The 25,275-nt window shown below is 50.2% G+C and overlaps 1 protein-coding gene across 1 annotated transcript; it reads left to right on the top strand.

The window, feature by feature from the left end:
* ATOH8 (atonal bHLH transcription factor 8) lies at positions 1 to 24,023 on the top strand. Its single transcript, XM_074821884.1, has 3 exons — positions 1 to 688; positions 14,944 to 15,135; positions 23,658 to 24,023. The coding sequence occupies exons 1-3, from the start codon at positions 236 to 238 to the stop codon at positions 23,661 to 23,663; spliced, it is 651 nt and encodes a 216-aa protein (XP_074677985.1). The 5' UTR covers positions 1 to 235; the 3' UTR covers positions 23,664 to 24,023.
* Positions 24,024 to 25,275: the final 1,252 nt, after the last annotated feature.

The following is a 25,275-nucleotide window of genomic DNA, read 5'->3' as shown; positions in this document are numbered from 1 at the left end:
CGCTCATCTGCGCGGCGGGCCGGCTGCCGGCGGTGGGAGGCAGGCTGCGGGGAGCCGCGGACGGACGGACGGACGCACGCAGGGACGGACGGAGGGAGCCGGCCCGCCGGGGCTCCGCTGCCCGCCGCGGCCGAGCGGGCGCAGATGGGCGGCGGCGGCAGCGGAGCGGCGGCGGCAGCGGGAGCGGAGCGGCGGAGCAGCCGCTGCTGAGCGCACCCGCGCAGCGCCCCGCGCCATGCGGAGCACGCCGCTGGCCGAGGGCGAGCCCTGGCCGCGCCTCTGCGCCGCCGAGCTGGGGGGGCTGCGGCGGCTGCGGCGCAAGCACGGCTGCAAAAGTTTCCGCGTGGAGCTCAAAGTGCTGAGCGGGAGGCGGACGGGGCTCCGCGCCGCTCCCCCCCCGCCGCCGCCGCCACCGCCGCCCCCCCCCGCCGCCCCGCCGCCGCCCCCCTGGGAGCCGCGCACCGCCGCGCTCGGCGCCGCCGCCAGCGCCTTCCCCGCCGCGCCGCCGCCCCCCGCCGCCCGCCCGCCGCCGCCCGCCGCCTCCTCCCCGCGCCCGCGGCCGGGCGAGGCGGCCGGCGTCTCGCCGGAGATCAAAGCCCTGCAGCAGACGCGGCGGCTGCTGGCCAACGCCCGGGAGAGGACCCGCGTCCACACCATCAGCGCCGCCTTCGAGGCGCTGCGCAAGCAGGTACCTGCCGCCGGACGGACGGGGCACCGCCACCCCCCCCTACCCCCGCCACCGGCTCCTGCCTGCCCGAGGGGCTCCCGGGGGGCGCCGGGCATCGCTTTGCAAATTCCTTCCCCCATCTCCACACACACACACACACACACACACACACCCCAACACCCGCTGCTCTGCTTTCTGGGGACGCCCGAGGGGTGCTGATGGGTGCGCAGGGCGCGGGGAAAGCCGCACGCCTGAGGCCGGGGGGGTGAAGGCAGGAGCCTGGAGTGGACGCCTGACAGAAGGGGAAGTCGGTACAAAATGCCTGGAAGTACCAACCCTAGAGCTATGCTAACACTCAAGATAAATAAATAAGGAGTTTTAATTTGCTTGCAGTGAGAAACTTTTGGACTTTTTTTTTTTTTCCCCCGCCCCCCGGAGATAGATTGGCATGGAGGGGGGGGAAATGAAACAAAACCGAGAAAGCCCTCCAAGTGAAAACAGAGGGTGGAGAGAGGCGCTTGGCCAAACTGCGAGCTGGGGTGATGCTCCTGTACCAGGAGCACGTGTACTTGCTAGTTCTGCTGGGGTGGGCAGATCCCAGGGATCACTGGGATTTTGGGCAGCAACATGCTCCTGTTGACTTCTGTGCAGGGTGCCTGACCCCTCAGGGCCCTTGGGGTTCCTACAGCCACCTCTGAAACTTCCCGTGTGCTCCAGCCAAGTTGGGTCCCCTGCCAGTTAGTTTCCTATTATTTTAACTGGAGTGTGTGCTTGAAGTGTGTATGGTGCCGGGCGTTCTTGTTGAGAGGTCTGGAAAATCCTTATGGTCATCTGTGAAGGATAATGTTCTCACTGGCAGGGTGGAGCTTCAGAAAGGTAAATGAAGTTTTGGGCAAAATCCCTCCATCACTTCCCCGACATGTGGAAGGTGGGGAGAGATCCAGAGAACCCGCAAGGTTCTCGTATCTTCCCCATAAGGATAAATCGGTGCCCCGGCCCCTATACTCAGCCCTCTAGTTCTGTGTGCAGGCACCCTGTAACAGCTCACTGATAGACAAAGACGTGCTGTCACACTGTGCAAGCCCAGCTGTCCCGGCTTTTCTGCCGTTCCAGTCACTGCTGACAGGACTATTCCAGGTGTGTAGGAAGGAGGAGACGCGCAGGGCTTCGAGGGCTGGGAGCTACGGATGAGTCTGACCGTGAGAGGTGCTGACCATCACCTCTCCCAGGATGGTCCCTCCATCCCAGTGGGAGCAGCATGCTCTGCTTGCAGGGGGGCTCACACCCCCAGGCTTTTGGCTACCATCTCTCAGACATTACATATCCAAGCCATTCCCCAAGTGTGCTCGCTTTAGGAATCAATCCTGTTTTCTGCTTAGAGGAGCTCTGCTTGTTCCCATCTCCTGTGTGATGCCTGCAGCCCTTCTCACTGGCTGCTGTGTGTTGGGTCACTGCACCCCAAGAGTTAATCCTTCCCCGTCATCTACTTCTGCAAACAGACTTCCAGCTCCGACCTCGGTAAGAAGCTCAGGCTGCGACTGGGGCTGTGTGTCAGGAGAGAATTACTGATGAGCGTCTAAACTAGAGCATTTTTAATCACCCCACGGTGGTGGGATCTGACAGCTCCTGTTATAATCACGGTAATCCAGTGTGTGCTGGATGCTGTCCCTCCCATGCTGAGAGGCCACCCCTTGTAGATGCAAACTCCAGACTTGATATATTTTGTTTCTATAAGCTGCTTCCGTATCTCGGTTTTTTGGCGACTGTGTGTAACGCACTTGGAAGTGTCAGTCTAATTCTCCGTGGACAGACATCTACACCACCAAAACCGCAAGGGGAAGTAGCACTGATTTCCCAAATCACTGGCAATCTTGTTCTAGGCTGAGCCTCAAGCAGAAGTCAGGCAAGCAACAAATTAAAGCCGCACTCTTTTGGGAAATGGGCAACTCTTGAAAAGCCTCAGATTCCTGGCCTTGGCCCTGTCTCCATAAATCATTTCAGCCCTGGACTCAGCTGGGAGCCCAAAGAGCCTGGAGAACAAGTTGCTGTCCTCTCTTCCCATGAAAGCCAGTCTCTAGGGTCAGCACAGGAACATACTGGCAGAGCTGTATTCGCTCTGCAGAGAGAAAGAAATCATTCTCCGGGAAATGTTTGCTGCAAGGTTTTCCTAGCAATTTGCTGAGGGGTGGGCTGGCTGTCCTGACCATCATTGGATGACATTTGGATTCATTTCTTGTTGGGCTGCCAACGGCATGCTTGGTGCCGTACGTGACATCAGGTGACAGTCAGCTTCATTGCACATACGCGCGGCGCTGGCTTGTCACTCAAATCATTCACACCGGTGCCGGCGGAGAGGGCTTTGAGAAGTTTGAGTCAGAGGAGAGGACCTTGCTTTCTCTCACATCTTGATCATCAGGGCTGGGAAGCAGGAGTACGGAGAGATGCGTTTGTAGAGATAAACGCAGTAGGGAGGCTTTCTGTCTTGCTGTCTTTTCACATCCCCGAGCATACAAAGGGCCTTCAGCCCCACGCAGGAGGCAATCCCTGTGTGCCATCAGCCGCAGACCTCGGTTTACTTCTTGTTCTTCGGTTAGTCTCCTCCTTGTCATCACGTATCAGGCTCTTAAGCAGCTGGGAGGCTTTTCCTGAGGCACTGAAACCGATACCTCCCTGCAGACGGGCGGGCGAGGAGCACGGGAGAGTGCTGCGCTTGCACGCAGCTGGCCCCAGCCCTGTGCTCCTTTGGGAAGGGGTTGGGAGCTGGATGTGGAGCCACTGGAAGCAGGAGCCCCGCTCAGCCACTGGTACCCAGCACCCACACAGGTGTCGTCCCTTTCCCCACCCTACTTGGATGAGCGTGGCTGGAGATCTCCATCCTTGCTAGCATGCATGAGATAAAACCCCAATGCTTGCAGGATCAGGCCCCCCACAGCGATGCCACAGGGAGCGCATCCATGCCTGGTGAGGAGGAGGAGGAGGAAGGGCACGCCATGCCTCTCTGCAGGACACCCTCCCCATCTTGGCAGCCCACCCGAGGGTGAGCGGCTGGCATGCAGTGTGCCGGGCAGATGGGCTGACAGCGGCATCCCTGCGCTCCGCAGCTGTGTACATATGGCACACATGTTTTGGCTTGTGTCGGCTAGCTCTCCAGATGGCAGGAAGGGGTGGTGTGTTTTTTTTCCCCAGTTCTTGGTGGAGGAAGAGACGACCACAGTCATTTCACACAAGGAGAGGCTAATCCAGCCGTGTCCCTGAGCACTTAGCTGTCCCTGGCTCACCTCTGAGGCCAGGGTCCCCTCAGAGGTGGGAGGTAGACGGACAGCTGCCGGCTCTGGGAAGCTCCCTGCTGTTGAGAGAGACGTGGCATGCCGTTGTGCTCGTCCCTTGGTGTCATAGCCAGCAGGATCAAGGATCCCTCTCCCTCTCTGTATTGAGCTGCTGCCTTCACCATAGGGCCATAACACTGAAGTGGGGTTGAAGAGTAGATGCTCCTGAGGTACAACTCTTTCCCCCTAGTCTTGGCACTTGTCATCTTCAGCTACTCAGTCTGGAAGAGATTTCCCCCCGCTCAGTCCCCCAAGCATCATTTGTCCAAATGATCCTTCCACTGACAGTGGACTCCTGAGGCTAACAGTGTAGTTCCCTGTGGAAAACAACTCACCTGCTCTAAAACACTTTGAGACGGTGGAGATACTTCTGTTGTACTTTTCTCTCCCTCTGCTGCTGCCTTTCTGGGTGTTCCTCCTGAGTGCTGCCCCTGTCCCCACGACTGGGCAGCTCTTACCCAGAGTTCTGGTCTCCTGCCCTCAGATGCCCTGGCAGGTGCTGGTCAGTGGCTCTCACACTGTCCAAGCTGCCCCAGGACCCCCATAAGTGACGTGATGCGTTGCCACATCCATCCTTTTTCTCTCCCTCTCCCTGCCATTGTGTGTCGTCAACAAACCCAAACATCTCTGATGCAGACAGAGACGCAGCACTGAGTTCACAAGAACCCGGGGTCATCTCCTCCTCCATCTGAAGTGCCCTTGTGCTGGTGGATGTTCCAGTTCATGAAGCAGTGCAACCATTCGGAGGAGACAAGATGAAACACCACCACTGCACATCTTCAGAACAACTGGTATCCAGGCCAAGCTATGGTTGCCAACAACGTTGGCTCCTTTTTTTGTCTGCAAACTCCTTTTGGCAGCAAGAGCCTATTACTCCAGCACATCCCAAGTGTGAAACTGAACCATCTTAATGTTTATTACAGCATGGACTTAGCTGCCTGGGGGCCTTGGCCAGAAGGAGATGGTGCTCTCCACCATTAAGCTGCAGCGGGCACCCAAGCAACCCAACTCCCACCAGTATATTGCACTCACAGGAGTTGCGATTGAGCTTCTCAGCTGTGCTGACAGACCCTAAGGTGGCAGCAAACTCTCCCTCGATGGACGGAGACAACCACAGCAGCCTTCCTGATCTGGAGCCTGCCTAGGCTTGCACATCTGGTTTCTCTCTGGAGCACTGCTGTCCAGCTCCTCCTCAAGAAAGCAACGCAACGAGCCACAGCGAGCTAGAGTCTGCGCCGGGAGCAAATGTGTCCACAGACATTTATTTTCCCTTGAAGTATATTGGCGTTTTTCTAAATCTTTTCACCACTGCATTACCAGGGCGCTCTCTGCTTTAGCAGCTGACAGCCTCGCTCTCCACACTCATGTGGGTTCTGGAGATATTTTAGGGTTTTATAGGGCTTTTTAGCTGCTGGAGTGGAGGCTTTTTCCCCCGCTAGCATCCTTTCACTTTTTGCTGCCGGCATGCACGTGGCTGCTGTGGCTTGTTGTTAAACCAGTGCAGACCCTGCTCACTCCCATTGAGAGCATAGTGGACCTCAGGAGCAGCAGCCTCAAGGCCACAGGAGGAGGTTGCATTGCTCTGGGGTGCCATGGGGGCAAGCTGACTGCAGGGGTTTGAAGGGACAAGCCAGACACTAAATGCAGGCAGGACCTGCGGCTTGAGCAGTGCCTTAGCCACAAGCCGGTGGAGGCTGAGACTATTCTGGGGATGCATTATTACGTGCTCGCCCTCTTTGTGTGTCATCCCAAAGGCGGCTGTGGTTTGTCACCTCTGCAGGCGGGACACCATATGCAACCAGTGTCGCTGGCGTGTCCTAACTGTGTGGTGGGGAGGCTGAGAGCTTTCCTCCATCACCTGCTGACATCGCCCAGCCCTGTTCCCAGTGATTCATCCCCCCATGATCCCACCAGCAGGAAACCCTAAGATGCCTTAAAACCCAGCTCCTGAAGACAAACCACTCATTGAGCTCCCTGGGGGTGACAGCTGGGCAGGAAGGTTTGGCTCTGCTCCGTGATGGCAGTTGGAGAGATGCTGCTGCGCTTCGGGAGGGCTGGAGCGTCCTCCACACGTTGCTCGCCACGTGTGGTGCCACCGCTGCGCGTTGTCATCGAACAGCACAGCGTTAACTGGAGCATCTCGGTGGTTTCAGCCAGTCCAGAGTGACGCTTACGGTTATTTAGAGCCTGGTTGGGGCAGAACGGGGTGGCACTGTGGTTTAACAGCTAAAGAAGATGACAAAATACTGGCCTGCAGCAACACAAGGGGAGAGAAAATAAGGGAGAAACCAGACAAGAGGACAAAAATCCTGAAAACAATGACTGTGTGTCACCAAGAACGGGGCTTGTTTGTTCCCTTGGCTGCTGTCTAACACATTTTATCCTCTGCTACAAATCCCACTCCTGTCGGGAGGTATTTGCTCTGCCTGCTGCAGCCACCCCAAGTTAACCTCTGTGTTTTTTTACGGCTCCTGCTGAAATTGGAGGAAAGAGTCTGCTTTTCTCCATTGGGCTTTGAATCCAGCCTCCGCTCCCTGCTTTAATCAGCTCTCAAATTCCTCTCTGGTCTGTGGTCCCCGTGGTGGGGAGGTGGGACACTTTCTGGTACCTTGCAGCAGAGCCCCCCAGGCTCTTTATTCCTGACCTGCATCTCCTTCAGTCCATGCCACGTGAGTTCACAAAGTGATATATCCCACCCTGGTGCCCGTTTGCACTGTCCCCCGTACCCTGTAGGGATGCGTGTGCTGCGGGAGGGTTGTGCTCCTTGCAGCTGGCCACAGGCTGGGGGCAGCTCCTAGGCCTAAGTATCAAGAGCAAGGAAGTGGAAAACCCCGTGGTGGCCAGCAGTGGCCAGTGACTGAAGAATCACCAGGGCCAAGGTGGGGCTGGGTAATGCCATTAGCTCAGGTGGAGCTTGTTCTCCTATTCCCCAGATGAATTGGACCCATTGGACCTCAGAGATGGAGATGATGACTACTACTATAGTGCTTGAGGGTAGCCCCTTGTAGAGGAGATTTTCTGTGACCAATGGCCCTGGGATTTCTCCTGTGATACCCCAGTAGTCCTCTGTGTAGTTATTGTTTTGGGAGGTGGTTCAAAGAGCCTGCAGTAAGGTAAGAGCTTTGCTGCAGCCCAGCAGTGTGATCTTTTTCATGCATGATACTGTGGGTGTGTGTTGCATGCCCTGAGGATGTGCAGGAGGCTTTGAGGGTGCAAAACGTCCGGTGAATAGTTCAGGAGGACTGTCCAAAATGGAACAGAGCCAGGCCTGGGGCAGCATTAACCAGACTGCCGTTTGGAAGAGATCCCTGGGGTGAACTCACCCAGCACCACACCTAGGTTTTGTTTGGAGGAAGCCAATTCATTCGCTCCAAGGAGTGAACTCATGTTTTTGCAATGTGAGCGATGGGGGAGCCAGGAGCTGGGAGGGAACTGGGAGCTCGGTTATTTGACAGCGTGGACCCACCCGAGAGGCGAAGGCGCCTTGGTCGGGACTAGTGCTCCCGCCTGAGCGATGCTTCTTTTGTTCTTGTTGGTATTTTTAAGCTAGGTTTGGTCCCTGGCTGGATGCTTCGCTGCCTGTGGCGAGGCAGAGATGAGGCTTTCTTTCAAGCTGCTGTGATTGCTTTGCTAGCACGGGGCTGCCTGTTCCCCACCGCTGGAGTCTGGTGGCAGAGAAACAAAAGCCTCCCACACCCATAGCATGAAATAGCTGCCCATTACTGACTGGAATAGAGCTCTGCGGAGCATCTGACACTGTGACACCCACAGATGGTCAAGGGAGGTGATTCTCCCCCTCTACTCCGCTCTGGTGAGACCCCACCTTGAGTACTGTGTGTTTAGCACAGGGAAGACATGGACCTGTTGGAGCGGGTCCAGAGGAGACCACAAAAATGATCAGAGGGATGGAACATCTCTCCTATGAGGAGAGGCTGAGAGAGCTGGGGTTCTTCAGTCTGGAGAAGAGAAGGCTCCAGGGAGACCTTATTGTGGCCTTCCAGTGCTTAATGGGGGCTTATAAGAAAGATTGGAACAGACTTTTTAGTAGGGCCTGTTCTGATAGGACAAAGGGCAATGGTTTTAAACTAAAAGCCTGTAGATTTAGACTAGATATAAGGAAAAAATTTTTTACAGTGAGGGTGGTGAAAAGCTGGATCAGGTTGCCCAGAGAGGTGGTAGATGCCCCATCCCTGGAAACATTCAAGGTCAGATTGGACAGGGCTTTGAGCAACCTGATCTAGTGGAAGGTGTCCCTGCTTATTGCAGGGGGGTTGGAACTAGATGACCTTTAAAGGTCCCTTCCTACCCAAACCATTCTATGATTCTTTGGGGCCCTTCTCCAAGAGCACTCCCCTGAGAACCATGCCATTTATCCACAAAGCAGGATCTGGCCTTGCAGGGTTCAAACCTGTGCCGTGCTGCCCCAAAGATCCAGCTCAGTGTAGTGAGCATCAGCAGCATGGAGGAACCATTGGTGGAAGCTGGCTGCTGCTGTGCTGTGAGCAGGAGGAGGGGTATTTGGGGACCAAGGCCAAGCAGCAGGCTCTGCTGCTGCACTGGGAGTAGTCTTGCAGGCATCAAAACTGCCCGTCTGGTAGCTGCAACTTGCTTGGTGGCCCTGAACCACACATCATGGTTCTCCAGCATCCTAAGTTCAGGCACTCCATGGAAGGTGTCTACTTCCACGGTGCCATTACTGTGATTGCCAGATCCACCCACTGATAACCAGTTGCACTGAAGGGGTCTGGCAGGACTGTGAAAGGACGTCCCAGCAATGCTTGCAGGTTTTTCCATCATACAGCTGTATAAATCATCATCGTCCCACCTGGGATGTTAGGGAGGACTCAGGGAATGTAGCTGTCAAGAGCAAGATAGGGAAGCCAAGTCCCTTGCTGGTGAATCTGAACACACCAAGTAGTCCATCAACCAACAGGTCCCCCATATGTGTTCACCTCCCCCCCCGGAACTGGGTGGAAAGAAAGGCTGGCACCAAACCCTTCCCAAACATGCTCCACAATGTAACACATCTTGAAAACAGGCAGTGATCTTCTGTGCAAGGCTTTCAGCTTCTTAAGGCCGTTACTCCTAGAATCACAGAATGAGTTGGGTGGAAGGGATTCTTAAAGATCATCTAGTCTGACCCCCCCACTATGGGCAGGGACATCTTTCACCAGATCAGGTTGCTCAAAGCCCCATCCAGCCTGGCCTTGAACACTTCCAGTGATGGGGCATCCACAACTTCTCTTCTTCTCCTCCTCCTCCCAGTAGTTCCACGTACACCAGCCCTGGAGATACTTTGGGATGGTGTGAGAGAGAGAGTTTTCCCCTGTGCTCAGGACCAATAAGCAAGGAACACCAGCAGTCCTGCTGCCCCAACCTGCTGCCTTTTCCCCAAGGTGTCTAAACCCTGGGAAATGTCTGACTCACCCCAGGGTGGAAGGAGGGATGTATGAAAGCCAAAACTATTAAACACTGGACATTTATATGAACCTTCTGGAAATACTTTTGGCAGGAGGTGCAGCACAAGCAATGAGACAGTGCAGTTGCACAGTGTGTTTGGATGCAGAGAAGAGGCAGCCAAATGCTGAAATGCTGTCCTGGGGAGGGGGACTGCAGGGGATCTGTGCAAGTCTGTGCTGCTAAGTCCCATTTCTAGCATGATAACGGAGAGGTCTGGACCCCAGCACCCGACACCCTTCTTTCTTCCAGCGCTCTCATGCAGCATAAAAGCAGAGTGGACTTGGCTTTACAGACATTATCTGTACAGGTCCAGAGGGTGTTTATAGAAATTGTACCTTATTGATAAGGACAGAGCTACCCAGCCAGAAGCTGAACAGCGTGAACTGGTTTAACGCTCCTAAAGTCCATGAGATGGTCCTGGTTGTTCCCCGCAGACCCATCATGGTGAACATACCCTGCACTCTCATATGGCAGGGGTGGTTATTGTACCCTCTCACCCATCTTTTTCTCTAGTTGTTCCCCAACCTCATCCCACAGTCTCTCCTGTGCACTGAATGAGAATCAACTCCAAGACCATGTCTTTGGTGGATGACAGTGACCCTCTGGGGAGCTGCAGTGGAGCCCTGCCTTCCTCGAGAGGGCTGGCTGCGGGCCGAGCACTGCTCAGTCAAGTGCGCGACAGATTTCCCATGGACTTCAAAGGGAGCATCTTTGGTCTTCCAAGGGCGCTGCCTCTGAATCACAGACGTCAAAGATGGAAAAGACATGTTAAGTCACATCCCGTCCTATCTTCCTGCCAAAGAAGGGCTCTTCTGCACAGGAATATGTCTCAAGAGTGTTCATCTTGTGTTGCTTCAGCCCCTGCCAGCCTGGGGATCACTGATAAGATCCGTGAGACTCTGCAGAGCCCTTCGCAGACACAACCAACAAACATCCTCTGGCTGAAGCTCTGGTTCCTGCTGGTCCCAGCCCACGGCCGTGCCGATCTCGCAAAGCCAAGGACCGTGCCAGTATGCTTTCCTTTCTAGCAGACAGCTGCATTCCTTTGGATCAGTGTGAAATTTCGGTTGCAATTTCTTCCTAATTCCTTTTAATCATTGCAAATGTTGCAGGCAAGATGGTGAGCTGCACTGCCGCTCGGCAGAAACCAGTGAGGTCAGATAAGGGAAATATTTTCATTAACTGCATGGGAACTTGAGCTCTCCCCTGGTTCCTCCTGGCTCTGAACGGACCTGCTCAGCTCTCATCTTTGCAGCTCTCCCACCAGAGCACTGACGTCTGTTCGACTCAGGCGTGATGAGAAAGAAGGTGACAGAAAGAAAGGGCTTGGTGCCCACCAGGAGTGTGATGGATGGCTGCTCGCATTACCTCCTGCCGAAAATCTGTGTAGCGCAGACCTCGTGGGAGCTGGGAAGGTTACACCTGTGTGGCCACACTGGCATCAGGCATTTTTCCCATTTCTAAGACACCCACTCCGTTTTGGGTGGGAGTTTGAAAATTTCTTGGCATCCAGGTGTCTCATCGACACCCTTCACTGCAGCTTGTGCAAATCTGTCCCCTCTTCTCTGCTGGCTTTATGTTAAAGAAGGGATAAAACCAAAGTTCACTTTCTCCTCCCCCACCACTTGGGGAAGCTTTGGATCTGGATCTGAACTAAGTGGCTCATTCCTCTCTCAATTTCCCATGTTTAATTCAAAAGGAAACATTAAAATGGCAGGAGCTGAGCCAAGACAGGGAGGGTTCCTATGAAATAGTTATTCTAACACTGTTACCATGGCAAAAACTCTTATATTCTAATGTTAGTGCCCTGCACCCATCATGGTGGTATCTGAGCTGCTCAAGGTGAATCTCTTCCCGTGGATGTACAGGGCAGCTCCAGTTTGGACTTTGCTGCAGCATGTGGGGAAAGTGTTGTGTAATCCCAGTTGAGGGTTTTGTCAACTGTGTTAGCACGGAGATCTTTCTCGGAATTTGTAGCAAACACGTCCTACAAAACAGTTTGGTTTTTATTTTGTTTCTTTTTTTTTTAAAATAAAAACAAAACACAAAAGAAAGAGAGCAAAACAGATGAGGAAAAAAGACATTAGCCTGCCTTCTTGTGTTGTAACTGGACAGCGTCTGTGCATCAGCCTCAAGGATTTCGTGGTCTATTTTCCTTCCACTCGATTTAACTTCCTTCTTGCTCTAATTCTGAAATTATTCCCACATTTAACTGAATCCTTCCATTTTAGTTTCCATCTTGCTTTGGTCTTTCACGCTGCTGTTTGATCTGGGATCTCCAGTGTTCTTGTTACATCAGCGTCCAAAGAGACTTGGGTGTTTCTGCTGCCTGAAGCTCTTGCTTTCAAAATAACTCTCAGCTTATTGCATCTGGGGGCCAGGTATTATGGTCTTGAGGGCAAGCGCAGTTGGTGGGTGCATAGTGCTGGCAAAGAAGCGAAGGCAAGAATTTAGAGAGGGATTTTGTTGACCAAAAAGAGGCTCTTTGTGCCACCAGACTGCAGCCATTTCCAGCTACCCCTCTGATTCACTCTGGAGCGATGGGGACTACACTTAGCCTCGCCTTTTCCTTGACTGCCAGCTTTGCAAAGAGGGTTTTACAGGGTGTATCTCAAATCCCATGGGACACCTAGTGCTGTTTCCAGCAGGAGGGGCGTGGAAGTGGCTCTGTCCCTTTGGGTTGGGGTTACCAGCAGGGAAGTTTCTGCTCTGTGCAACTGCCACCTGAGGTCAATGCAGCAGTGACACTGAGTATTCCCAGAGAGTAAATAGATTCTCTGCGATGTCCCTGCTCACTGCAAGGGGGAGTGGACTAGATGACCTTTAAAGGTCCCTTCCAACCCAAACTATTCTATGATTCCTTGCCTCCTCGGGGGTATCAGTAGCAGATGGTGTGTATAATAAAAAGGCCCTTTGAAGTTTATTGGCTTGCTTCTGGAGAGGTTGGATACTGCTCGGCACCTCAGCTGTATCATACAAGCCAAATAGCCCATAGGGTCAACAGCATTAAAATCCACGTGGTCGTGGATAAGGGTGATCCAACCAATTGTGGTTGGTTTGGATTTCCATAAGTATTATGACAGAGCTCCTCCCTAGGAGCATTTGAAGAAGCTGAGCAGCTTGGACAGGAGTGTTGATTAGCAATGAGTGGACAGTCAGGGAACGGTGGGTAGAGAGAAGGGGCCGGTTCCTGCGAGGAGGAATGTCACAAGTGGACAAACCAGGGTCTGACTCTGAGCTTAACTCTGCTTCGAGCCAGGAGTTGGGTTGGAGACCTCAAAGGTCCCACCACCTGACATTGTGACTGTGTGAGCAGTGCTGCTGAGTGTGTTGATAAATGACCTGGAAAGGGGAGGAGCAGTGCGATAGGAAGTTTGCTGGCAATACTGCAGCAAAAGGTACTGGTGTTTGCTAAAGATAGCAAAGATAAGAACATTTACAGAGGGACCTTATGACTCTGAGTGTCTAGGTAATAATATGGCAGATGAAATAAATACAATGTTGATAAAGTGAAGTGATGCACATGGGAAAAAACATACCAGATTCCACATATGAAATGATAGACCCTGAGCTGACTGTTATCTCAGAAGAGAGACCTCAGGGTTTCTCTAGGTGGTTCAGTGGAAGTCTGGGGTCAGTGCCTCATAATGGTCACAAATCAAATCAAGAGTTACAAGAAAAGGAATATTAAACAAAACAGAGAACATAAACATCTGTTAGATAAATACACAGAGCATCCACAACATGAATACTGTGCGTTGTTCTGATCATCTCAGCTCCAAAAGGACTAGGAAAGGTTCAGGGAAGAGCAGCAAGGGTCAGCAAAGGTATGGGATGGCTTCCACACAACTGTCTGCTAAGGAGTTTTGATCTTTTTCTTCTGGAAAAGAGGCTGAAGAGATGATGAAGGACTAAAAATATGTGTCACAGAGGAGGTGAATAAAAATCTGTTGTCCTCTCTTCTAGTACAGATACTGGGGGACCTCAGGTGAAGACAGTAGGAGCCAAGTTCAAAAAAAGCAAAAGAAGGAAAGTGTTATATAGACTGGGAAGAAAACTTTGCGTGTACCAGACCAAATTCAGGGACAATAAAGACCTCTCATGGGTTGCTAAATACGGGGAAGGCACATCTAGCTGAGGTCATGGAGCCAGTGTTAGTTGGAGCCTGGCAGAATACTTGGGGAAATTCTATATATGCCTGAGCTGTTCTGCACCTTCCTTGGCATCTACATACGGCCGCTCTGGGGTTTGTGGAGGTGGTGAACCCATCTTACCTTATGTAAAGTCAGGGACATCACTCCAGGGATGAGCCTGGCTTTGCATCTCCGTGCAGAAAAGAGAAGCTGAGGCGCAAGCATGACAAGAAGCGTTAAATATCTTCAACCCTAAGCAGAGTGTGACACCCTAGAGGGATGAGGAGGATGGAGGCTGGTACAGAGGCAGATGGCAGAGGGACATAGAGGCATTCCAGTGATTGATGTGGTCTGAAAATTTAGATTGACAGGCAGTCAGGCAACCTGAGTGGCTAGGATGGATTTCAGATAAATGCCCGGCTCCAGTTTCCTGTGGGCAATAGACTCTTGTGCATTAAAGGCTGAATGACCCTTAGCAATTTTGCAAGCTAGCGAACGGGGCCCCAAGCCTATTGAACTCAGAAGAAGATCTCTTGTTAAGCTGGACATGTCGACATTGTGCTCCTAAAACTGAGCACATATGTAGTGTTTTGCTGGATCGCAGTCGACAAGCAGTCAAACCTTCTGCAGCAGGAAACCTATACTGTTCAGTTATTTAGACACATGCTGTTTAGTTTGAATCGTTTGAATGTTTCACATTACACTGGAAATCTTCAAGGCTAAAGAAATAAATTGCGTAAGATACAGCCAGGGCCCTGAACCAGGCTGTGGTTTGGTCTGTTCTGGGAGGTGAGGGTAGGTTGTTTCAGCAGGTGGGAATTACTGCCTCCAGGTCCTGTTCCTACAACAGCATCGTGTTTTTACATGGGCTGGAAGTCATGATCGATGCTGTTTGAGCACAAAACCACCAGGTTGTGATATATTTGCTCATACCCCCCTTATTGCCTTATTTTGCAAAACCTGTGATGGCACCGGAGCTGCTTGCAGGGAGTAAGTTAATCAAGATGAGTAACTGGGTGGCATGGGGACTGCAGGCTTCTGAGAAAAACAGGGCCTCTGAGAAGTGAACTGAACGGCAGGCAGACGTCCCAGGCCGTATCCTGCCATTGCATTTTAAGCAGAACTGCCCCGCTGAAATCAAGAGGCTTCGTGCTGCTTTCATCCCCATGGAGATCAGCGGGGGAGTTCTTCTTAAAAACCTGTTGGGACCATATGGCCTTTTATCACTAGAGTTCCTATTTATGTAAAAAACTGCTAAGAAAATAACCTACAGTTGTTTTGTCATGCTTCAAGCAAGATATTTTGTTTATCTGGCCTAATTTTTAATTATTTTTTTTTTCCCTGTTACCCTTTCTAGGTTCCCTGCTATTCTTATGGTCAAAAGTTGTCCAAACTGGCCATCTTGAGAATAGCCTGTAACTATATCCTTTCCCTGGCCAGACTAGCAGACCTGGATTACAGCGCTGACCACAGTAACATGAGCTTCTCTGAATGCGTGGAGCAGTGCACTAGGACCTTACAAGCAGAAGGAAGATCTAAAAAAAGGAAGGTATGTTACAGCCTCCCCCCACCCACCCCCCCAAATAACGGTAAAAGTTACAAAAGGGGAAAAAAAAAAAGAAAAACAGAAAAAATCCAAAGCAGTTTCCTTCTTTTCTCAACCTTTTGAAATTTTCCTGATTTTTTTATCCCTTGCCTTTCTCTCTCTCTTATTCTCCTCCATCCGTCTGATCTTGTAATAACTGCATTCCTCTCTAATCAAAAGCTTTTCTCTCCTCCCCATCCTCCGTGCCGGGCTCTTCCTCTCGTTAGTCGCCCATCGTGTGTTTTAACAGGAGCATGATCCTATTAGAGTCATCTTGGGGCTGTTATTTGTTAAACCAAACCAACCTCGAGTCGCCTTTTGGAGCCCATAAAACACAGTCACCCGCCTGTGTTTTCTGTTTTGTTTAATCTAACACTTATCTCCGAGAAAAATCACTCGACAACAAAAAAAAAGTAGCTAATGGAGACATTGTATGTATAAACACATTAGTAAGATGTATGACCTGAAGGACATGTGGGTATCTTGAGGAAACAACGTTAAATCTAATTACGCCTTGCATTCCTTTAGGTTACTTAACACTGAACCAATTAGGTGAAATCATCGTCAAGCGGCCGGAGGAGGAAGCAGAGCGTTCTGCCAGTTTTCCTCTCGGAGAGTGACATGGGTGAATTAAAGGAGTGATTGATGTCTTTGTTCAGGCTTTTATGACAAAAAGAGTTTTGTAAACTTGAATTGAACTTCCCCCTGCTTTCTGGGCTTGCTTGTCAGGCGGGATAATAAATCAGCGGGATTTTAATGGATGAATGGGCAGCTAAGCTGAGGAGCAGGCTCCTTCCCCAGTGTCGTTAAGATTTGTCTCTGATTCAGGCAGGTTTCCTCACTTTTTCTCCTCTTTAGCCTAACAAATCATCCTGCTGCAATTCAGTTTATAAATAAACACAATAGCACACTCCCTGTCGCTTCCTCTCGCTGTCACAGGCTGTATTTATGCCCCTGGAGCAGCAGTGCCAGGCAGAGACACGGCACTGCTCGCCCGCAGCCAACAGCACCGGCTGAAACTGGGAGGCATGGGGGGAGCTCCTGGGCATGACCCAAAACTGAGGGTTCTCTGTGGGGTCTGTGGTGCCACAGGTGGAGGTGTCCCAGGGACACTGATGTGATGCCACCAACCCTAGGGCGAGGTGTGAGTTGGATCTTGGGTCCCCTCGCCAAGCTGAGATGGGTGAGAAGAAGAGGATGAACATCCTTCTTGGAGCTTTAGCAGATTTCTGGACTGATGTTCAGGCTTTGGGTGGCTGATGGGCTGATTACGCATTGTCTTGGCTTATGTAAACCAACGTCAGCTTAAAGACAGAAAACGCAGAGCCAGATTTCAAACGGCTCCAAATCCCAGGGTGTTCACATCTGAGGATTAGGACTGGACTCATCCTTAATTAAAAAAATAAATTAAGAATTAAAAGCCTTCCATTTATAGTGTTTGTTCTCTAAAGTTCGCTCTGGAGCAGACGCGTGGAGAAGAGCTCTGAGCCCATCGAGAGCACATGAACAATGAAATTCTCACGAGGCATCGGCACATCCCGCCTCCCAATGGGCCACCACCAGTCCGCAGAAATAGTCACTGAGAGAGAATCTGCCTTTTCTCTATGTTCTGGCAGTACACCCACCCTAACCCTTCTCCAAAAGCCCTCTCCAAAAAGAAGGCTGGTCTTTGTACCTGAGGCAGGGTCTTGGTCCCTGCTCTGCCTTGCTTTTCTTTCTGGAAAGTGTCTTGCAAATGCATTTCTGCTGTTTGAGAAAGTCCAAGTTTAGGGCAGCCCAAGAGCCTGTGAATTCGCCTGGCTGATAGGTATCATTTTATCTCCAGCAGTATTTGCTCAGGTGATGGCAAGAGCACATTTAGCTGATGATGAAGCCAAAACCAGTAGGTGCCACTAAGTAATACCAGTAATTCCCAGTAGAGAAGTATGGGGATGCAAAGCCTGGGTTGGGAGGACTCATCTTGGAATCTCCCCTTCTCCTTGAGCCAAGCAAATCGATGGCATCATGAGCACAAGGATGGGAAATGCCACTCTCAGAAGGAAATTATAGATCCGGGATGGCTGTGCAGGGAAGATCCAAGTTCTGGATGTCAGGTGGTGTGATGGGATGTCTCTCCTGGGGGGTCTCACACAGGCGGCTGGATGAGGATACAATGGCTTGGCCCAAAATCACCGCGCCCTCATTAATTTTGAAATCGGCACGTTTTTCTAAGCTGTGTGTGTTTTTAATCAGGTCTCTGAAACCACTACTCGCTGAGCAGTTCCTCTGAATTATCGACTTTGGGGTGGTTGTTAAATTTTTGTTGTTGTTGGGTTTTGGTTTTCCTTTTTTATTCTGCCTTAAAAAAAAAAAATCACAGCAAGCTCGAGCACAGACCTCTGCTTCTTGAGCTCTACTATTGGGTCCACAGCACCCTGATGACTTCTGTCATCTTCATTTTATTGTGTCTCTGCCTCTATCACTCGCTCTCTCAGCAATCTGATTGCGATGTGCTGTGGCACCGTGAGCTTTTCACACAAAAAAAGTAGCCGGTTGGAGTTTGTTTTGGCAGGCAGGGGCTCCAGATGTTGTGTTTGCTGGATTGTGCGTCGCCTTTTGCTTTGTTTTTGAGGGTGAATTATCTGCTGTCCCTAATGTTAGGTTGATGTTCCGAGTTTGCTGTTGCAATAGGAAATTTAATGGGTGTTTTTTCCCCCTCTCTATTTTGTTAATTAAAAAAGTTGGCTTTAGCCTTTCCAACTTGACTAGGGAAAAAAAAATCCCCTTTCCAGTCCTAACTACAGTTATACGGTGATTTTAGTTGTTGCCATTGAGACTTGACCGAGGGTGTCTGGTGATGGGAGATCTCATTTATAAGCAGCAAAGGGGGTAATTGAAGGTCTTCAAGTGCCTTTTCCTTTAAAAAAAAAAGAAGCTGCATAGAGGGTGGTGAATTCTGATTATAGTCTTCATTTTTTAAAGCTGACTTTTGCTTGGTTATACAAGTGATCTGGACTAAGCCTTTCCCTTCACCATGCACGCAAGAGTTGCACCATGTCGGAGATTTGCGTTGCAACACCCTCAGCAGAGCCCTGAGTCCTGCTGGGGCCACACTGATGTCCTGGAAAAAGGGGGGAATCTACCCTGGGCTTCAGCCAAGAGCATCCTCCGGTAGTGCTGAGCACGTGACAGCGAAAGGAGGTGGATCAGAAAGGGGAGTCAAAGTTTCCCCATCCCTGGTGTACCCTATTTCTGCATGGGACATGATCCCGAGCGGCCAGAGGTCATCTGAAAGCCTCACACGTATTTTGGAAGGTTTTGGGTCCAGCCTGCTGTTTGCACAGGCTGTTTTTATAGCCTTTACCCCACCAGGGCCAAATTCTGGTGCCCTGCAAGAAGGCAGAGTTATGGCTCAGGATAGTGTTCGGGCTTTAGTGTGCATGGCTGGGTGCTCTCCCTGGAGATTGATGGTTTTGTTTAATTTATTCCACATGCCCCAGCCCCACAGGATCCAGCCCCCAGGGCTACGGGACAGACCTTACCTCCCCACCAGGCAGCACAACCACAGCCCTTTGGTCTACCCAGAGCAGGATCCAACCACTAACAAATAGCCCTATACAACACACCCAGCACCCAGCACTGAACAGAAAACCCCAAACTCCCATTGCAAGGTTCATTTTCTTTTCCTTCCCTTCCCCTCTTTGCTTTTGATTAGCCCTCGTGCTAGGCAGCAACATCGCCGCGGCCATGGGAGCTAAGCCGGAGCGGGGAGGGATGGGTGAGGGATTTTTTTTTTGCTTCATCCTCCCCCCGTCCCAGCTCTTCTGGCAGTCGCAGACTCCAGATGTTCGGAGCGCGAGCTGGGAAGTCCTGCTGGCGCCACTTGGGGCAGAGGGCAGGGGAAAGGCACGCGAGCTGGAACCCGGAGTACTCAGTCACTGCAGGACTTGGCGCATTCCCCAGCTCGCTGCTGGCACATTCCCCGGCTCTCTCCTGGCCATCTGTTCCAAAAAAACACTTTCAGAACCTCATCATCACTCAGGATACAACACTGCGAGCAGCTGTTAGCGAGGCAGAAGGGAAAAAAAAAAAAAAACAACATACACACATTAAAAAAAAAAAAAAACCAAACCATGCGAAAGGTCTCTTTGTGAGAGAGGAAACTGGGTTATGAATAACAGGCGAGCAGTTGGAGCTCAATAAAAGTTTTCGGCTGGAATTTAGTTTCTTGTTTTTATGCCTGTGTGTGTGGATGCGCACAGACGCAAGGAATTAAAAATTAAAAACGCACTCTCTCTATATATATATATTTCTCGATAATTAAATGATATAGAAGCATATATAGAATGAAAAGCCACTCTATTTGTTGCAGTGGGCTGCACTAAAATGGTTCACATTATGTATGTAATTATTGCATTATATAAAATAGTTATTGTGGTGTTCTGCCGTGCCTTGATGCAGCCTCATTGCTACTTTGCTAAAAGCAGAGCTCCCGCTGTAGGTAACACTTACTGCCATTGAAAAATTCAAAGGAGGGCATTCTGTAGGCGTATTTACTTGCAGGAGTGAACAAGTTAAGGTTTTATGTTATAAAAGAGAAATGGTAGTGGCAGGCTTGATTTGTATGGCACTGAAACAATTCACTTGGAGCATATTTTTTCGATAACACTGTATTATGACTCGTGATTTATTTAGACAGAGCCCCAAGATAAAGCCACAGCTCCCACCCCCTTGTTTGCATGGATGATCCTGGCTGCTGGGGATTGCTGTTATTGATCATCTGATATTGATTATTATAACACATTCAGAGCCAGCACAGTAAAAATCTTGATGATCTGCATGGCATTTCTTCCTCACAGCTTCCCGTCCTGTGCAGGATGGGGGGTGTAATAATGAGGTTCGACCTCCCTTTCTCTGCAGTTTGACTCAGCAGAGGTTCCTCTTTAAAAATAGCTTCATTTCCCTGCTAGGACTTGCAGGCGAGAGCGGGCAGCCAGCCAGTCTGCTTCCCCACTGCCGCCAGCTCCGCGGGCCCCGGGGAGGAGCTGGACCACAGGAGAGCAGCGACCCGCTCTGAGCCGTCTATCTGCCTGCGGGACAGCGGGACAGCAGCATCCCTGGGGTGGGGGGCCTGGATCTGCCTGGCCATAAGTTATCTCTGCCCCCTGCTACCTGAAGGATTCCGCACCCAAGGATCAGACCTGCTTAAAAATAAGGCAGCGAGGGGGTAGTGAGGCTGCGTAAGCGGCATAGCAGATTCCCGGTGCTTATCACTTGTGTTTTATATCTCCCTGCAACCTGAAACAGCAGTTGCAAATGGGGCATGGGTGTGAGGCTAAGGGCTCGTGACAAGTTCATCAGCAAGTTCACCTAGCGCCAGGCAGGGAGGCAGCAGCAGCTGTGTGCATCCCCAAGGGCACTGCACACCCTGCCTTGGCCCGTCAGGGGGTTGAGCATCAGTATCCCAAAGAGCAGGGCCAAAAACTTTTCTTTGCAAAAGGGATGTGATGTGGGACCCCACTGTTGCATGCCAGTGCCCCAAAACCCCCTTTGCTTTAAGGGATGTTGGAGCAGCCGCATCGCAGCATGCAAAGGCTGGGGCTGGGGATTTGCTGCCACAGTGGGAGCAGGGTCCCAGCGCGGGCTCCGTTCCCTTTGTAGCGAGGGTATTACCAAGAATAGGGTAAGATCCGCCGCACAGATATCGGGTAACTACAGCAAAAGGAAAATGTGAGTAGAAGAGACAGGAGAAGCCCTGGAACAAAGGCTGACTCAATTCCAGAAGTGCTTTGATTTATAGAGATTGAAATGCTCCGGGATGCTGCAAACTCACCAAGGTCATTGGGCCAGTTGTCAAATTCAAAAGCCATGGGAGCTTGGATATTACTAGTTTAAAGCAGACCCTGGTTAATAAATCTGTCTTCATAGCTGCTGGCTGGAGTGGAAAAGGGAGGGGGAGAGAAAGGAGCCTGTTCCCACCTAACATAATCCATGGCCAGTGTTGGGCAGTGCCTGGGGACCAACTGAGTGGTGCCCAACGAGGTCTGCTGAGCCCCTCTATCATGTTGCAGGGGGATCTCTCCATTCCCCTTTCCGTTTCCTTCACCTCGAAGGTACGACACGATTGCCCTTACCTGCCCTTGCCTGGTTTGTCCATATTCCCTCTTGCCCCCATGGCTGATCTTCCCCAATTGCAGACTTCAGAGCAGAGACCTGCCACTGAGGCTCCTCTTTCTACAATCATCCTGCTTCCCAAAACCCACCAATGCTTTTTATCAGCATCGAGCACGCTGCACTAAAGGGTAGGGGTGTCTCTGAATGAATGCAGGAGGTATTAACTGCAATCTCAGGTCCTATTTGTTCAGCACTTTAAAGAGTACCGGAGGCACAAGAGAGGGGACTGGGGACTCCAGTGGCTTTGGCTTAGGGCATGAGGCTGCTATTGCTGGGTAATTTGTTCCTGCAGTGGAAAAGGTTTTGCTTGCTAAGACTGCTGTTTCAGACAGTAACGGGGGATTTGTCTCTCTACTGTCTTTTAATATTAATGAGAGCAGTCATTGCTTCCCTCCTTTTTCTTCTTTTACATTTTCTTTCCATGTGGGATAAATTAAACAACTGACTTTTCTATTACAGGTTATTAATATATATTGTTTATTGTTGGAAAATAATTGTAGGGGGTTCCCAACAGAAACATTTGCAATATACAAGACTGTTGGTCATTCTCCCACCTAAACCTCATTTATTCAAAATCCCAAATCACAATTACAGCCTTGAATTAGGGCATTTCTACTTTCTCCTGCTCCGAGCAGCACTAGGTAGTGTCTTACAGTCAGCAGAGACACCTCCTTATTGATAATAATTGCAATAATGAGCTGTTTTCAGATTGGGCGTGTGCCAGATGTGAAGAGTTCTTTATTGTTTACAGGGGAGAGCAACTGATGCTGGGCCTGATGGAGTGACATTTATCCAGAGACATTTTTTATCTCTGGGATGCACTGTGATACAGCCAGCCCATGGCTCCGTCCTGTCATCCAGCAAAGCTGCAGGGCCAAACACCTCCTCCACTGTATCCAGATGTGCTGACCTCAACTCCAGAAGTCTGGGGTCCAGCAGAGACCAGTATTTCTTGCATGGAGGATTATCTGGGCCCTTTCAGCAAAATACTCTTATTGAGGAAAATCCTGATGGTCCTGGAGCAATCCTGTGCTTCCCCACTTTGCAGGAGGGGGTGGCAATGTGGATTTTGGGTCCTCCTGCCCCTTAGCCTAGTGTGGATGCTCAGCTGTGATGGTTGATCTTACAAGCAGCTGCCCTAATGATAGAAATAAAATAACATAAAATTAAAATAAAATAAAATTAAATTAAATTAAAATAAAATAAAATATAAAATAAAACATCTGTATCTTAGTAATATTTTATACATTAATGTTACAATATCCAGTAACGGAAAAGGAGAGGCAGTACAGAAACAAAGTGGATTGAGGAAAAAATGTTTTTCAGGCCAAGCTTTAAGGAGTTTGACCTTTTTAAGACTGTCAGAAAGACAGCTGATCTGTCCAGGGAATTGATGACCGTGTCCAAAAGACCTTCAGAGGCCGTACTGCACCCTGAAGGGCTCTTAAATCCACTGGCAAAAAGCAAGAAACAGTGGTTGGACTCAGTAAATGGGATCTCATTTCCAAGTTTCTAATTCCTAAGTTACTTAAAGGAGGATTTAGGAGCCCACGTGATGAAGGCAGTTTGGACAACGGAGATGTGATCTCGTGAAAGAGCAGGCCCTGAGGATTTTACTCTGTTTTGAACTATGCTAAGGATTGTTTGTGGGATATGCACAGGGCTTGTTTTAATGTTAAAGGGGGTTTAGATGAGGTTTTCCCATCTGAACCTGCTGTGCTTTGGAGTTGTGCATTTTCCAGTGGACGTGGCTGTAACACTCTGTAGCCAAATGCAATTATCCAAGTACATCTGCCACAGCCGTGACTCGCAGGAGGATGCACAGGCACAAGGGACATGTTGCAGTCCTGCAGGCTGAGAAGCCATGCACGCAGAAAAGTAAATGCAATCACTAAAATACAGAAATAAACTCCATATCCTGCACAAATCCAGCTTGTCCCAACTACTTTGCTTTCCCTCTGTAATTCTGAGATCGGCTTCTGAAGTTGAAAATAGACCCCAAAAGCTGCAGGTCTTGTCAAAAGCAGGTATTTGCTATCATTTCTAACTTTTTTGCAGCAGGAGCTGAAACCAGCACCTAAGTACCTGGTTGCATTTCTTCCCCAAACCTTCCTCATCCCCTCTCTGCCAGTCCTGCTGCTCTATGTGAGCTCTGGCCACCGTTTTGGTACCTACAAGTGGTTGCTCTGCAAGCCCAGCTCTTAAAGATCTGCATGTCCATAGCCAGCAGTCCCTGAGGACACCCCACCATGCATCAGTGATGATCATTCATGCAAGGAGCCACTGGGACACCATGTGTTCACGGTTCTGATGGTGCATCTTTCTCTTTCCAGGAGTAATAACCAGGAAGGGAGGATTCAGAAGAGCTTCCAGCCAGAGTTACATCTGTTCTTGGCAAAGATTGCACGATCCAGATGAAGACTGCAAGCAGCTTTTTTGCAGAAACCCCTTTTCAAGATGAAGATTGGCCAAGGAACTTTCTTAATCTCTGGAACAGAAAGGAAAAAAGGAAAAGAAAAAAAAAAAAAGGACAGGGATGCATCTTATTGTTGTTAAGCCAGCCACCTTTTAGTACGTGCAATTTATTTAGCACTTTTCCCTTTGCTTAACTGGGAAATGTTACCCTCTCAGCTCATGTGTACAGTAATTTTTTTTGTTGTTGTTGTTGCTGTTGTGCCAAAGATTTGATGGAGCTTCTACACTGTGTCTTATTTTTGCCTTAACGTTAAATCTTTGAGCCAAAGAAAAGTCAGAGGTGCCATTCAGATGGTGGCGAGCAGGCCAGCCAGCTGTTGGTGGCAAATCCGAATTTCTGAATCCTTCTGTGAGTCGCTTCTTATTTCTCCTGCCCACACTTCTCTGCCTGCAGCCCTGGAGCCGGTGTTCAGTGTGGGCAAGAGCTGGGACAACACCAAATCATGCTTCAGCATTCAGGTTTGCTTCTTTCTTTGAGCTACTCCATAGTTCTGCCTTTTTGGCAATTTCCTGATGTTCCTGCCTGTGCGACACATGCACAGGGTAGAAATACTGACACGAAGTGAGAGCTGAAACAGGAGCTATGAAACTTTTTTTTAATAAATAAACAAAATTAAATAAGCAAAAGCTAAGTGCCATTTAAAGCAAAAAAAAAAAAAAAGGAAATCAAAAGAAAGTTCAGCTAGGCAGAATGAAATTCAGCAAAACGATTCAGCAGGTGTTTCAGGTTTGTGAAGTCGTTTTTTCCGTGGGGTTTTTCAAGTGGTCGGAAACCCGTGTAATGCAAAAGCATTTGAATCCTATACTGTACCTTTCACTTCAAATTGAAGTAAAAAAAAAAAGAAAAGATTGAGAAACATTTGCTTGGAGTAAGCAGACTTTATAGGTAATGCAGTTCGTATGCAAGACATCTGCTAATGATGGGGGGACAGAGCTCTGTGTTCAAGTTAAAAAATATATGGGTTTTCAAACCAAGGAGATTAACATAGTTTGTTTCCCACTCAAGGGGGAAAGATTATTTGTGAGGCCAGATTGGCATCCTGGCTACATCAGCATAAATCAGGTTCCCGGGTGTCTGACTTACTCCAGTCTGAATCTGGCCGGGCATCGCCAGGTGCTGGGGAGGGCGAGGGGCTGGGGCCGGTGAGCATCAGCGGGCAGGGGAGCAGGATAGTCTTTGTTTTACTGACATGAATACAAAACTTGAACTCCTCAGTGCCTGCCCGTTTGTTTTCCAAGCTGAGCAACTGGCAGATGAATGCTGAGCTGGGGCACCGGCATGCAAAACCTGAGCTCACCAGAGCAGGGTCTGGGTCTGGGGGGAGCCAGGCTGTGCGGTGGCGATCTGCTCACCGCCAGGTCCCCCAGCCCAGGCGAGGATGAGCAAGCTCCTGGTGAGGATGCTGGAGATGTCTTCTACCTGATTTCTGGGACACATGGGGCACGACTTTGTCCAAGCCCCATCCCAGGAGCTGA

The sequence above is a fragment of the Strix aluco genome, chromosome 4 (assembly GCF_031877795.1).
Source record: "Strix aluco isolate bStrAlu1 chromosome 4, bStrAlu1.hap1, whole genome shotgun sequence".
NCBI lineage: Eukaryota > Metazoa > Chordata > Aves > Strigiformes > Strigidae > Strix > Strix aluco.
This window is presented reverse-complemented; position numbering and strand designations above follow the sequence as displayed.

What these genes read in the sequence shown, in the direction of transcription:
- ATOH8 (XM_074821884.1), top strand. Translation starts at nt 236, where the DNA reads ATGCGGAGCACGCCGCTGGCCGAGGGCGAGCCCTGGCCGCGCCTCTGC. An exon ending in TCGAGGCGCTGCGCAAGCAG is followed by an intron (nt 689 to 14,943) that starts GTACCTGCCGCC and finishes TACCCTTTCTAG; the next exon opens with GTTCCCTGCTATTCTTATGG.